This window comes from Rhodnius prolixus, unplaced genomic scaffold (assembly GCF_049639745.1).
Source record: "Rhodnius prolixus isolate KJV_2025 unplaced genomic scaffold, Rpr scaffold_6, whole genome shotgun sequence".
In the NCBI taxonomy this organism is placed as follows: Eukaryota; Metazoa; Arthropoda; class Insecta; order Hemiptera; family Reduviidae; genus Rhodnius; species Rhodnius prolixus.
The window spans coordinates 27,035,617-27,050,534 of NW_027411634.1; the positions used below are offsets into that span (position 1 = coordinate 27,035,617).

The 14,918-nt window shown below is 33.2% G+C and overlaps 1 protein-coding gene across 8 annotated transcripts in view; it reads left to right on the forward strand.

Moving 5' to 3' along the window:
• The window catches only part of Chi (LIM domain-binding protein 2 Chi), a 323,078-nt gene that overhangs the window by 221,969 nt on the left and 86,191 nt on the right, over positions 1-14,918 (forward strand). For 4 of the 8 annotated variants that reach the window (XM_074139795.1, XM_074139800.1, XM_074139797.1 and 1 more), the window contains exon 3: positions 3,959-3,994. The exons of the other annotated variants lie outside the window; for them this stretch is intronic. In XM_074139795.1, coding sequence (XP_073995896.1) covers positions 3,959-3,994 — 36 coding nt within the window. The remainder of the gene's footprint in view (positions 1-3,958; positions 3,995-14,918) is intronic. 8 annotated transcript variants of the gene reach the window in all.

Below are 14,918 nucleotides of genomic sequence, written 5' to 3' on the forward strand. Positions count from 1 at the left end.
CATAACTTCTGAAATATCGCTCACAGAAAAAAACCGTCCAAGTAAATTTTTCTTTAAAAAAATAGAGGAATCCATTTCTGAAATAAAAACTACACCTCCCCATTTGAAAAAATGAAGTTGGTGCCTGTATCTCGCTTCTGGAAGCACCGAAAAAAATTTACAAAGTAAATTTGGATTCCTAACAAAAAACTAAGGGAACACGTATTTTTTAGTTTTTTTCTAGCTATCTTAGTTTCCGAGAAAAAGTCGTTATCCATATAGCTTGGGACACCCTGTATATTTTTTTTTAAATTACTATAACTGCTCAATTTTATCAGCAAACCATTAAGCAATATAAGTTATCTGAAATTTAATTATCTATCTTTATTTCTGCCCTACTTTTTTGTCTGCTGAATTCTTTTTTTCAGAGTTTGATTTTCTTCAAAAAATATACAGCTTTTGAATTTTTTAAATATCAATTGCTTATCTTTGTAATGGAATTTTTAATCTTTGTTTAATAAAAAAAATAAATGATGTCATTTCTTGGGAAAATGATATAAAAAAATTTCTTGGTAATTACTAAATTTAGTCTCTTAAATTTCTTCTTCTCTGATCATCAGATTATTTTGAATTTCAAATTTCTTGAAAAAAGTCTTATCCAAGATATCCCAAGAACGAGTCGAAAGAATATCGCATACTTTTAGATTAAACTGTAAAAGTCTCGAAAAACTCTAAATATTCACCTAAATTAAGAAACACTCATAAGTTAATTTGTAGTTTTAGGGTTGTTATAAGTTTCTTTTTTCATTTTTATTAAAGAAAAAAATATTGAAAATATATAATAATTTTTGTTATCATTATACTAACCATTTATTCGTATAAATTCCACTTTGGTTAAACAAGAAACTAGAAAGTGTATTATTAACTCAGTCCAATGTTAGCTGAATGTACTATATAATTGTGTACAGCAATCTCCATGGCAAAAATACATAAAACGGTAAAACTGGAATAATACTTAGATTTTCCCTTTAGTGACAAGATCGATATATTGGACTAGTGCGGCATTAATAATTTAAAGGTAAAAAAAAAAAAATTGTTTTCGTCCAATAAATCCATCAATATAATGCTTGCATTACCACGTATTGATGGTAATAATGACGCCAAAGAGTGGTGGTGGAAGGTTATAAGAGTAGATATCGCAAGCCTTGTTATTTGTAACAGCAAAACATTCCTGTCATTTTGTTTGCAATATTTGGAGGGGAGAAATGGTGAATTTTTGCAGGAATCATGGCCAAACTTGAAATTCAGTATATTGTTTTTGTTTTTTTTAACTACAACAGGAGGTTACCTCTGTAAATGTGGAATTTGAATTACCAAAATGTTGAAAGAATATTTCACAGTATCGAGCGGAAATAACAAGTTCAGGTTTAATATTTTTTGGGGGGGAAATATGGGAAATATTGAATCTCTTTCAACGAACAAGTTTTTATCGTCTTTTTTTTTTTTTTTTTTTTTTTTTGTTTACCAGAACTTTTAAAGCATTTCATTTAAAGGGTGGTTGTTGGTCTAGTGGTCAAGAGCGTGGCTTTGTGTGGTGGAGATCGCCAGTTCGAATCCCGCGTAAGGCTACTTTTTATTTGCTAAAAAAAAAAAAAATTGTTTATAGCAAAGTATGTGTTTCTGCCCCCGTTCACGACACCTAATTGGTAGTAGGACGTTAAGCCCCGCCTCCAAAAAAAAAAAAAAAAAAAGGGACTACTTCACTTTAACGTGGTTCATTTTCAGCGTAATAACTCTGCTCAGGATAAGCAAAAGAGATTAAGAGAAGCATTTTTTCCCAATTTTTCCCGTTCGCTCTTAGTATTTTTTTCACGGGAATGATGAACTTTGTAAACAAATGTGCGTATGAATGATAAATTCAATATGGCTTCCTCTTATCAGCTGTTTGAAGCTTATACTTTTCTTGGAAAATAACAACGGAAACTTTTTTTTTTCATTGTTATTGTCTTTGCTTTTTGTAAGGAAAATATTTTGAAACATGTTCAATTTTCATTTGCTAGTTTTAATCGGAAATAATAATAATATTGTATAATCGGGAAAAATCACAAAAAGCTGTAAATAAATATTTAGGTTATGTCCTTCTATTAAGATCTGATTGCAGATCCCTCTGCAGGTTTTTGACGTTACTGTTTGGATTTTTTTTTGTTTTTTATTTTTTTATGGTGTCTCGAAAAATAGCTATAGTGAGGACAATTTTTTTAAGGGCACTTTTGGGTGAGGAGGTTTGTGAGGCATTCTCTAATGTACCATTTTAATGTAATTTAAGGTTTTATATTCAATGTGCTGCTAAAATTTCGAGTTTTTATAAAAAAAAAAAATCAATAGAAATAACACGTAAAATTAATTACTATTATTATTATTATTATTTTATTTATTTATTTTATTTACTTTATTTATTTTATTTATTTTATTTATTTTATTTATTTTTTGAGATTCCCTAAGAGACGTTTCCAACGATGTATTCTCATTGTTTTATTGTTAATCTACAATTCGTATTTATTTTCATTTTTTTTTCAGGAAATTCGATGAAGGGGGGATTTTGGGACGAGAGAGGGGGTTGATACAGTTTTTATTTTTTAATTAAAGGCGCGTCAAAATCATCTGAGCTTTTATAGTTTTGTTGGCTGAGTGTATAGACTGAAATCTTTAAAGTCAAAGGAGTTCTTGATGGTTCCATATATTGTCAATAAGCCCTGAAGATGACCTAGATCCTTAGATCGAAAGTTCGGCAAAATATTTTTTTTTTAAATCATTGACTAAAATTTACATTATTCTTTCTTTCCTTTAAACGAATACCGTTTTTCACCAAACGAACATACGAGGTCAGAAAATTAAGTAATGAGACTGATTTTTTTATTCAAAAAGAATTACAATTCTATATTGTCACCTTCAAAATAACTTCCTTCTGAAGCCAGACAGCGCTGGAGACGTTTCTTCCACTCCTCATAGCAGTGCTCGAACTCCGATAATGGAATAGCCTTCAGCTGGTCGCGGTTACAGCCGTTTGAATATCTTCCACTGTCCCAAAACTCTGGTTTATTGAAATTGCTGTGTGACAAGGAGCAATTATCGTGATGCAACACACAAATGACCCTTTTTCGAAGTTTTTCAAGAACCTCTCGGTAAAAGTGTTGATTGACCGTTTGACCTTTTGGTAGAAACTCTTTGTGGACGATTCCGTGGATATCGAAAAAACAAATCAGCATGCATTTGATCTTCGACTTCGCCATCCTTGCCTTTTTTTCAATTTCAATAAACCAGAGTTTTTGGCCAGTAAAAACATTCCTGTGGCTCCTCAGCCTCCATTATTCGCCTGACTTAAGTCCTTGTGACTTTTTTTTGAAAAATCACCTCAAGGGAACTCATTTTAGGACAGTCGAAAACATTCAAACGGCTGTAACCGGACCAGCTGAAGGCTATTCCAGTATCGGAGTTCGAGCATGCTATGAGGAGTGGAAGAAACGTCTCCAGCGCTGTGTGGCTTCAGAAGGAAGTTATTTTGAAGGTGACAATATAGAATTGTAATGCTTTTTGAATAAATGTATTTTTTAAAAAATCAGTCTCATTACTTAATTTACAGACCTCGTATACTAATACAGTTCTTGGTCTGGCTCTAGTTTTAGTTAGTTCTGTGTAAAAACATAGCTTTAGGATGAACTCTATCATCGGTGAATCATAGCGAATCCATCCGTGATCAACCCCAAAACTGAACTAAGTAAAATCGCCCTTTTTTCAAATATCTAACTTCAATAAAGGTTACAATATTTATAAAAGCAATCGTAGTTCTATCAATTTAATTTTTTTATGTATTCATTTTCCCTTCATTTATTTTGAAAACCAAATCAAATATATTGTATTACATTACAATACATAATAATAATTTCGGCTTTAAGAGTAATACAAGAATGTGACTTTCCAGGCGCTGTGGCTGTTATTCTTGCTTAGAGAAAAAAAGGTAGGAATAATTTTGGAAAAAATTAATAATTAAATGGAAGCTGATGATTAAAATCAAAAATTTACTTTTATTATTAATTTATACGGAGCGTTCCATTTAATTTTTTGAAAAAATGTTATCACTTTGGCACCTTTTGAATTTTGATATATTAGTTTCTAATAATACTACCTGCCTGGATTTATTTTTGTTTTTTAATTAATAGTTTCGAATCTTTTGTCTGAATAGTAAACATGTCCATTGCTTTGCTTTAAGACGAACTGGTCAGAAATAAGGACCAGATTATCTGGTCTTATCTTCGTGGCTCTACCTTGATGGATCCTTATTTCTTCAATTAGTCTTCTCAGGCTGTCCCTTCTGTTTAGCTGCCGGGTTCTCCTCCCTAAGTGCTAGTCCCTAGATTTCTCGCGTCATTGGCAACAGCATCCAGCCTTCATCCGCTCAGACTGGATCTAACCAATTAACCTATCTAGCTGGGTCCAGATGTTTCCTTTTAGAGCCTTTTTCTGGTACACCTATATTTTCCTCCAGCTCAGGAATCAGCTCTTTCCAGTCTTCTTCATTACGAGGGTCGTTTGAAAAGTCCGTGCAAAAATAAAAACTACTCAATCTTTTGGGGTAAACCTTTTTTATTTTTCAACATAGTCTCCTTTTAGGCTTATACACTTCGTCCAACGCTGCTCTAGTTTGTTGATCCCTTTCGAATAATAGGATTTGTCCAAGACTGAAAAATAGCCATTCGTTTCTGCAATCACCTGCTCGTTTGAATAAAATCTTTTTCCCGCCAGCCATTTCTTCATATTGGGGAACAAATAGTAGTCCGAGGGAGCCAAGTCTGGAGAATAGGGGGGATGTGAAACGAGTTGGAACCCTATTTCCATTAATTAACTGCTGAGGTGTGAGCTGGTGCGTTGTCGTGATGGAAAAGGACTTTTTTGTGGGCCAATCGTGGGCGTTTTTCTTGCAGCTCGGTTTTCAAACAGTCCAATAACGATGAATAATATGCACCTGTAATAGTTTTACCTTTTTCCAGATAGTCGATGAGGATTATTCCTTGCATGATCCCAAAAGACAGTCGCCATAATCTTTCCGGCCGAAGGAACGGTCTTCGCCTTTTTTGGCGCAGATTCCCCCTTGGTAACCCATTGTTTAGATTGTTCTTTGGTCTCAGGAGTGTAGTGATGTATCCATGTTTCATCCACAGTGACGAAACGACGCTTAAAGTCCTGCGGATTCTTCTGGAACAGCTGCAAACCGTCCTTGCAACACTTCACACGATTTCGTTTTTGGTCAAGCGTGAGCAATCGCGGCACCCATCTTACGGATAGCTTTTTCATGTCCATATGTTGATGCAAAATATTATGTACCCGTTCATTCGAGATGCCCACAGCACTAGCAATCTCACGCATCTTCACTCTTCTGTCATCCATCACCATATCATGTATTTTATCAATGATTTCTGGAGTAGTAACCTCAACAGGGCGTCCAGAACGTTCAGCGTCACTTGTGCCCCATATGGCCACTCCGAAAATTTTGAAACCACTTATAAACTGTTCTAATCGAAGGTGCAGAGTCACCATAATGTTTATTAAGCTTCTCTTTAGTCTCCTGAGGCGTTTTGCCTTTCATAAAGTAGTGTTTAATCAACACACGAAATTTTTTTTCGTCCATTTTTTGAAAATCACTCGACTTCCTCGATTCAAACGAATGCCAAACACAAAGAAATAGACCGATCTGGCTGAAACTTGGTGTGTGTTCTTCCAAGAGATGCTACTAACTAAACATACCCTCGGTACGGGCCAGTGGTGCTATCTCTCTGACTTTGCACGGTCTTTTCAAACGACCCTCGTACATCGAGCTCTTCTCTGAATAGTTCGTAACCCTTCTTGTTCCTTTTCTTTTCTCCAAAAAAATTACCTTGTTTCACTAGACCAAGAGATTTTCAGAGAATTTTTCTCTTCGAGAAGATAAGGAGATACTTTTCATCTGTCTGCAGAATAGTCGCAAGTTTGAAGAAGCGTTTGTTCAAGATCATTAAGAAAAATAAGATTCCATAAATCGATTCCAATCCTTAGAAAGTGAGTGATAGACCTCTAATAGGATTGCTCTTTTAGGCATCTTCGACATAACCCATATTTTTTTATTTTTTTTATTAAATTAATAATAGAATAACTCACAATCGCGACACATTACACACAGTGTCACAATACTATTCACAACTGTTCACGACTGTTTATAGACGCGAGCATTGTGTTTGAGACAGTTTTTGAGGTGCTCTTTATTTGAATTCATAAAATTTTTATTTACGATCATGGTAGCATTATTTTTGCTATTTGTGCATTATTTTTGTTGCTAAAATCTACTTCCATCTATTTCATTACAAAAATTAAATTTCCCTGATTAGATAATAAGGTTTTCTTTGTTAATGATTAATTTGGAATGCCGAAAATTTTAATAATATAATAGTAATCAATTTTTTAAAATATTCATAATTAATATAATTATTTGCTTATGAATTATTATTGATATTATATTCAAATTAATTAAATTTAAATAATGTTTCCAATTATATTACAGAGAAATATTCTATACAGGGTGAACCAGTAAGTATTGTCCATAGGCCTACTGTGTGTAGTACATCTAAAGTGGAGTTCAATGACGTATTGGCCAACTTCATATTTTATACTGTTCTTGAGTGACGTCACTTTAAAGTTTTTTTCTAAAATCATTACTTTGTCCAATAAAAATGTTATCACTCAGAAAGTTTTAGTCCGAATTCGATTCTGATGACACGGTTAGAAAGACAGATAAATTTTCTAAAAATTGATACCATTTCGAAGCATAAGTTATTCTCCAAACAGCCTCAATCTTCCTCCGAATGCTGGAAAAATAAAAGTAATCGAAATTTTTAAGAAAACTCATTAATCCCTTATATGATCATTATCAGACCTAGGTGCTGCCACTTTGTATAAAAGTTTCCTTGTCTAAATGGGCTTTCAAACGGTATATCATTTTCCAGGATTCCTTTTATCTTCGTATGATAAATTACGTTTATATTACCAGAAAACGTGTTCACGAGCACTCAACAGTGTTATGGTGCGATAGAAAATTTTGAAACCAAGGTAACAGATAAGTGAAGTTTATTTGTAAGGCACCTAGTTGTACTGGTTAATACCTAATTCAGATACAACGATTATCTGTTAGAGGGTTGAAAGGGTGGTTAAGGCTTATTTACATTTTTTCTTTTTCAACAGTGTATTGTGTGTGAAATTGTAATTTGGAGTAAGTGCAAATGAATTTTTGTTTATAAAAATAGTACTTGTTTAAAATATTTCCTAACATTTTCTCAAATATTTCAGAATTTAGATTTTTTTTTAGTGCAATTTGTAACTTTTGACTTCCTAATTTAAGGACAGTCTACATTAAAATTGACTACTGGTCCATCTAAAAGAGTTTTCAATGAATTAAACAACTTGATAACTAACACTGTTGAGTGCTTGTGAACACGTTTTCTTGTAAAACAAACGTAATTTCTCATACGAACATAAAAGGAATCCTGGAAAATGATACACCGTTTGAAAGCCCATTAAACAAGCAATCTTTTACAAAAAGTGGCCAGCACCTAGGTCTGATAATGATCACGTAAGGGCCGAATGAGTTTTCTTGAAAATTCAAATTACTTTTATTTTTCCAGTATCCTGGAGGAAGATTGAGGCTGTCTGGAGAATAACTTATGCTTCGAAATGGTATCAATTTTTAGAAAATTTATCTGTTTTCTAACCGTGTCATCAGAATCGAATTCGGACTAAAACTTTCTGAGTAATAACATTTTTATTGCAAAAAAGTAATGATTTTAGAAAAAAACTTTAAAGTGACGTCACTCAAGAACAGAGGAAAATATGAAGTTGGCCAATACGTCATTGAACTCCACTTTAGATGTACTACACACAGTAGGCCTTTGGACAATACTTACTGGTTCACCCTGTATACATTTTTATTATGTAAACCTAAAGTTTAATATTATTCTATTTATATTAAATTTGCGTAATTAATGATACTTTAAAATTGTACGATTGGGGGCAGTTGTATTAGGGTTGATCGTCTTCAAAAAGTGCTTGAAAAAGAATGATGCTTTTTGTATATTAAAACTGTGTCTCAGTAACTTCTAACGCCTTGCAACGCAAGGGGCAAGTTCTCAGGGCATGGGCTCTCCAGTCTCGGATTGCGCCAAGTCTTTTTGGTTGCTTCTTTGCCTAGGCTTTATTATTTTGATTTCTTTAATACAATTTTATTTCTCCTGTCTAAGTAACGTGCATTTATCCCCGCTGTTGCCTCCAACTAGCATATTAATTAGATGGATTTTATTTCTGCACTAACCACAATATTGCATACTGCATTCCTTAATGTTCCACTTAACTTAATTTTTATTTTAATACAATTGGTAGTTGTTTTTCAATAATTCTGTTCAGGTATAGTTTTGTCTGTTATTCAAACTTAACCATACATATTTTTATCTTATTATTTTATATTTTATCTGTTATTAAAACTGTCCGTTAGGACAGTTGTATAAGGGTTGATCATCAAAAACTGCACGAAAAAGCGTAACGTTGAAAAACACCCAACTTTGACAATTTTTTTCTATTTTTTCTATAAAAGATAAAATTCCCAAATTTTCATTAAATTATAGGGCAAACCCTCCTTTATAACTGTAATTTTTTTGCAACAACCCAGATCTAATAGGTTTCGAGAAAAAAGTTGCCAAAAATGAGCAAAAACGGCTTTTTCAAAAAATGTTCTTGTTCTTGTTCTTCTTGTTCTTCTTCTTCTTCTTCTTGTTACCTTTTTTGTAAACAACGTAGCGCCTAAACGCGTGAACCGATTTTCATGAATGAGGTGTCATTCGATTCGGAATTTTATGTAGATGTGCCTTTTGGGGGTCCCGATGCTGTACATCGAATGGGAGAGGAGTTAGCCCCCTTTATGTAAGGCCCCCTCCAAAATTATTATTACTAATTACTCTGTAAATCTTGGCCCGATTTTGATAAAATATGGTAGGGTGATAGGGTTAGGGCTCCCCTACGTAACATTAAAGCGACGATCAGCTCTTACACTTTTTAAGGGGAAGTATAGCAATCGTTGCAAATTATCGACTCGTGAACCGATTTGCATGAATGAAGGGTCATTCAAATCGAAATTTTGTACAGATTTGCACTTTAAAAGTCTCGACGCCGTGCCTCATAAGGAGGGGAGTTTGCCCCACCCAAATAAGGCCCTTTCTAAAACTATTATTACCAATATTTCTATAACGCTTAGTCCGATTTTGATAAAATTCAGCTCGAATAAGTGGTTAAAGCTGCTCTACGTTGCTGATGCTCTTGCACCTACTAAGAGAAAGTACTGCAATCATTTAAATTATCAATGAGTGAACCGATTTAAATCAATGAATTGTCGTTCGATTAAAAGATCTTTGCCTATTTGCCTTTTAGGAAGAAGTACTGCAATCGTAGTTTATTTTTCTTACTCCTCTTAAAAGGAAGTACTGAAATCGCAGTTTAATTTTGCTATTTACGTACAAATACCTTCCTATGTTATTCAAAACGCTTTTTCAAAAAAATTGTTATTGAGGATGGTTTGGGGGAACGCAACTATAATCATTCTTTAAAAAGATCTCTCCATTGGTAGTTACGGTTCCGACTTAACACCTTATCAGATTATAATGATAGAATTGTTTATTCCAAATTTTAAAAAAATCTGTAAAGCAGATATGTAACTTTGTAAAATAAACAAAAAGGAAAATCTATCCAAAAGGTACAAAAATCTCCTTAACAAAAACTTACAGTTTAAAATGTTAAGTATAAGGGTTGATTAAACGCCAAAAGGTACACAAATCAGCGAGTACCCAACATTTCATTAATACTTCATTAATAGTTAAGTAATTCTACTGCATTAATTTTCATTAATAAGTTATTTTTTAGAATTTATTAGATGTCACAGACCCTTATGCTGGCCACTTCATTTATAATTTTTTTTTGTTATAATTATGATAAATCACATAAATATGTACATGCATGTTAAAGTAGAAAAAGACAAAGTTAGAGTAGGCTAATGTCTTGAATTCGTCTTACCGAAATATTCGTGAGCACAAATAACACACAGTTAATAACAAGTAGATTATTCAACAACAATTATTCATTTCTCAATTGTAATTTAATTTAGTTCCCCTAATTTTACTTATAGTAAAATACTGGAATAATTAGCTGCCCTAAAAATATGCATATCTTATTTACTTTATATTACATATATACAACATTGTGGGATGAATACCTAGATTGAGAATGTAATTGAAGAAAACTATATTATTTGCGATAAAGCCAGATAATTTTTTTTTTTTTGGCGCATCAACAGCTGAGGTCATTAGCGCCCGGAGCTTTTTCCAGTGTACTGCCGGCCTCCGGACAGTGTTCTCTCGTTACAGACAACACTGGCCAGATAATTATTACCTATTATTATAAAAGTTTGACTGCTTCATACAATAACAATTACTTTAATCGAAGAATGAACTTAAACCGACGATTTTTATTTAAAAATAAAAATAAATAAATAAAATAAACAAAATCATTGGTGTAAGTTTTTTATAAAAAAAAGGTTTTGAATTTTTTAGCCTCATAATTTTTTTTATTTTTTTTAACGTTTTTCTTTTTAACCTGTAATTAATAGTTTGATTATTATAGATAACTAGATATTACAGTCAATCTACAGTGCTACTTGAACATATATTTTGTAGACGAAAATGGCCAGCATAAGGGTCTGTGACATCTAATAAATTCTAAAAAATAACTTATTAATGAAAATTAATGCAGTAGAATTACTTAACTATTAATGAAGTATTAATGAAATGTTGGGTACTCGCTGATTTGTGTACCTTTTGGCGTTTAATCAACCCTTATACTTAACATTTTAAACTGTAAGTTTTTGTTAAGGAGTCTGTGATTTAGTTTTTGGAAATTTGGTATTTTTGTTTGTCAGAAAAGTCGTTGTCGAGTATTGCCAGGAGTGGCCTTATAAAAATTATTCGAATCCACTTGCTCGAAGCTCAAACTATTAGCAAAGTAGAAATCATTTATACCTACTGTTAACTCGGATCTATTTGGCTATACAGCATCGAAGTATGGGGATCGACTAAACGTTTTAACACTCTACGTATCTTGTTATTACAATCAAAAATACTACAAAAAATTCCTAATGCTCCTTAATTTGTAACTAACCTTACAATCTATAATGAGCTCAAAATGCGTTTTGCGAAAATTCCTCTACTCAAATTTCATTCCACTACAGCTATTCATCCAAAAACCCTTTAATCGAACACTATCTTCTGCCTCATTACAAGGTAATCCTCCTAAGAGATTGAAGATAAGATGGCCTCGCGAACACCTCTTATCGTTAACTATTGGGTGCTTTCTTCACTCCATGCTATATTGTGCAATCAAGTACCACATTTACTTGTTGCAACAATTGTTGCAGTTGTAAATTTCATTAATATACAAAGGACGATTAATATTAGGTATGTATCCGGTTGTACTTCCATCCTCCATTAGCCTTTTTTTGCACTTTCTCATTCGACATCCTGAGCCTGCCATGTTTGATCGTTTTAACGATGCCGGTGGCTTCCTGATGCTGTAATTCTTGATTCTTTCATCTCTTCCAAATCATGCTTTTTCGCACTGGGCCGTAGATCTGCCAGGAGAATTCTTCTTTCAAAGACTTGTAGCATCTTTTCATCTTTGTTTTTTTTTGACGTTACTCAGGCCTCAGAACCATACACAAGAACTGGCCGGGAAATTTGAATTCATCCTGTTTAGAGTATATTTAGAACGTGTGGTAGGGATTCTACAATTAAGAATTCGATTATTGTATAAACCATCTACGAGGGTCGTTTGAAAAGTCCGTGCAAAAATAAAAACTACATAATTTTTTGGGGTAAACCTTTTTTATTTTTCAACTCCTTTTAGGCTTATACACTTCGTCCAACGCTGCTCTAGTTTGTTGATCCCTTCCGAATAATAGGATTTGTCCATGTCTGAAAAATAGCTATTCGTTTCTGCAATCACCTCCTCGTTTGAATAAAATCTTTTTCCCGCCAGCCATTTCTTCATATTGGGGAACAAATAGTAGTCAGAGGGAGCCAAGTCTGGAGAATAGGGGGATGTGAAACGAGTTGGAACCCTATTTCCATTAATTTTGCGACCACAACTGCTGAGGTGTGAGCTGGTGCGTTGTCGTGATGGAAAAGGACTTTTTTGTGGGCAAATCGTGGGCGTTTTTCTTGCAGCTCGGTTTTCAAACGGTCCAATAACGATGAATAATATGCACCTGTAATAGTTTTACCTTTTTCCAGATAGTCGATGAGGATTATTCCTTGCGAATCCCATAAGACAGTCGCCATAATCTTTCCGGCCGAAGGAACGGTCTTTGCCTTTTTTGGCGCAGATTCCCCCTTGATAACCCATTGTTTAGATTGTTCTTTTGTCTCAGGAGTGTAGTGATGTATCCATGTTTCATCCACAGTGACGAAACGACGCTTAAAGTCCTGCGGTTTCTTCTGGAACAGCTGCAAACCGTCCTTGCAACACTTCACACGATTTTGTTTTTGGTCAAGCGTGAGCAATCGCGGCACCCATCTTGCGGATAGCTTTGTCATGTCCAAATGTTGATGCAAAATATTATTTACCCGTTCATTCGAGATGCCCATAGCACTAGCAATCTCACGCACCTTCACTCTTCTGTCATCCATCACCATATCATGGATTTTATCAATGATTTCTGGAGTAGTAACCTCAACAGGGCGTCCAGAACGTTCAGCGTCACTTGTGCCCCATATGGCCACTCCGAAAATTTTGAAACCACTTATAAACTGTTCTAATCGAAGGTGCAGAGTCACCATAATGTTTATCAAGCTTCTCTTTAGTCTCCTCAGGCGTTTTGCCTTTCATAAAGTAGTGTTTAATCAACACACGAAATTCTTATTCGTCCATTTTTTGAAAATCACTCGACTTCCTCGATTCAAACGAATGCCAAACACAAGGAAATAGACCGATCTGGCTGAAACTTGGTGTGTGTTCTTCCAAGAGATGCTACTAACTAAACATAACCTCGATACGCGCCAGTAGTGCTATCTCTCTTGACTTTGCACGGACTTTTCAAACGACCCTCGTATAACCAGTGGTTTGATTGTAATTATCGATTATTTTGTATCTATACTAGAATTTCTATGAAAAGACATAAGGACTTATAAAAATTTTTGGGGATTCTAAATTTGATAGACTGAAAATTAAATTTAAAAAAACAAAGATTATCTATCTAACCTTTAACCTTGAATAAATATTTTTACTTCTAGCTCATTTTATCCGTTGTAGCACGCATTTTTTATTGTATCGCTGATCGGTTTCGGACTTGGAATCATCATCAGAATTAAATTAAACAATTTAGTGTAAAGAATTGGACTTTACTTATATTTTAGTCTCACATTACACTTGCGGAAGTCTAGAGTTCGGCCAAGAATACAATAAACATGGGTGCGTGTTACGTCAGATAAAATCCAGCACTGCGGGACTCATATCCCATTTTAAATTTATTCCATTTAATTATTATTATTATTTATTATATTTGTTTATTATTAATTTTCACTTTAAAAAAATGTTAACCTAAAATTAAAACTTCAACAAACAGGATGAACTCATATTTCACTTGAACATATCTTCAAGAAAAAAATATTTAAAAAAAAATCCTTTATAGTTGCAATAAATGTGGTCCTGAAAACCCTACGCCCTTATTTCCTGTGTCCTTTATTTTGGTTTCTTTCTTGTATAAGACAACAAAATATTGTTGGTTGCTGTCTCCGTTTACCATGCACTATTGCTGCTGCTCTTCCATGTCTATAGTTTTTATAATATTGTTAAATTGCTTGCAATACCTATTACTTATAGATGTCACAGACCCTTATGCTGGCCATTTTCGTCTACAAAATATTTGTTCAAGTAGCACTGTAGATTGACTGTCATATCTAGTTATTTATAATAATCAAACTATTAATTACAGGTTAAAAAGAAAAACGTTAAAAAAAATATAAAAAAATTATGAGGCTAAAAAATTCAAAACCTTTTTTAAAAAATGCTCACACCAACATACATCAATGATTTTGTTTATTTTACTTATTTATTTTTATTTTTAAATAAAAATCGTCGGTTTAAGTTCATTCTTCGATTAAAGTAATTGTTATTTTATGAAGTAGTCAAACGTTTGTAATAATAGGTAATAATTATCTGGCTTTATCGCAAATAATATAGTTTTCTTCAATTACATTCTCAATCTAGGTATTCATCCCACAATGTTGTATATGTGTAATATAAAGTAAATAAGATATGCATATTTTTAGGACAGCTAATTATTCCAGCATTTTACTATAAGTAAAATTAGGGGGACTAAATTAAATTACAATTGAGAAATGAATAATTGTTATTGAATAATCTACTTGATATATGTGTGTTATTTGTGCTCACGCATATTTCGGTAAGACGAATTCAAGACAGTAGCCGACTCTGACTTTGTCTTTTTCTACTTTAACATGCATGTACTTATATGTGATTTATCATAATTATAACAAAAAATAATATAAATGAAGTGGCCAGCATAAGGGTCTGTGACATCTAATAAATTCTAAAAAATATTAATGAAAATTAATGCAGTAAAATTACTTAAATATTAATGAAGAATTAATGAAATGTTGGGTGCTTGCTGATTTGTGTACCTTTTGGCGTTTAATCAACCCTTATACTTAACATTTTCAACTGTAAGTTTTTGTTAAGGAGATTTTTGTACCTTTTGGATAGATTTTCCTTTTTGTCTATTATACAAAGTTACATATCTGCTT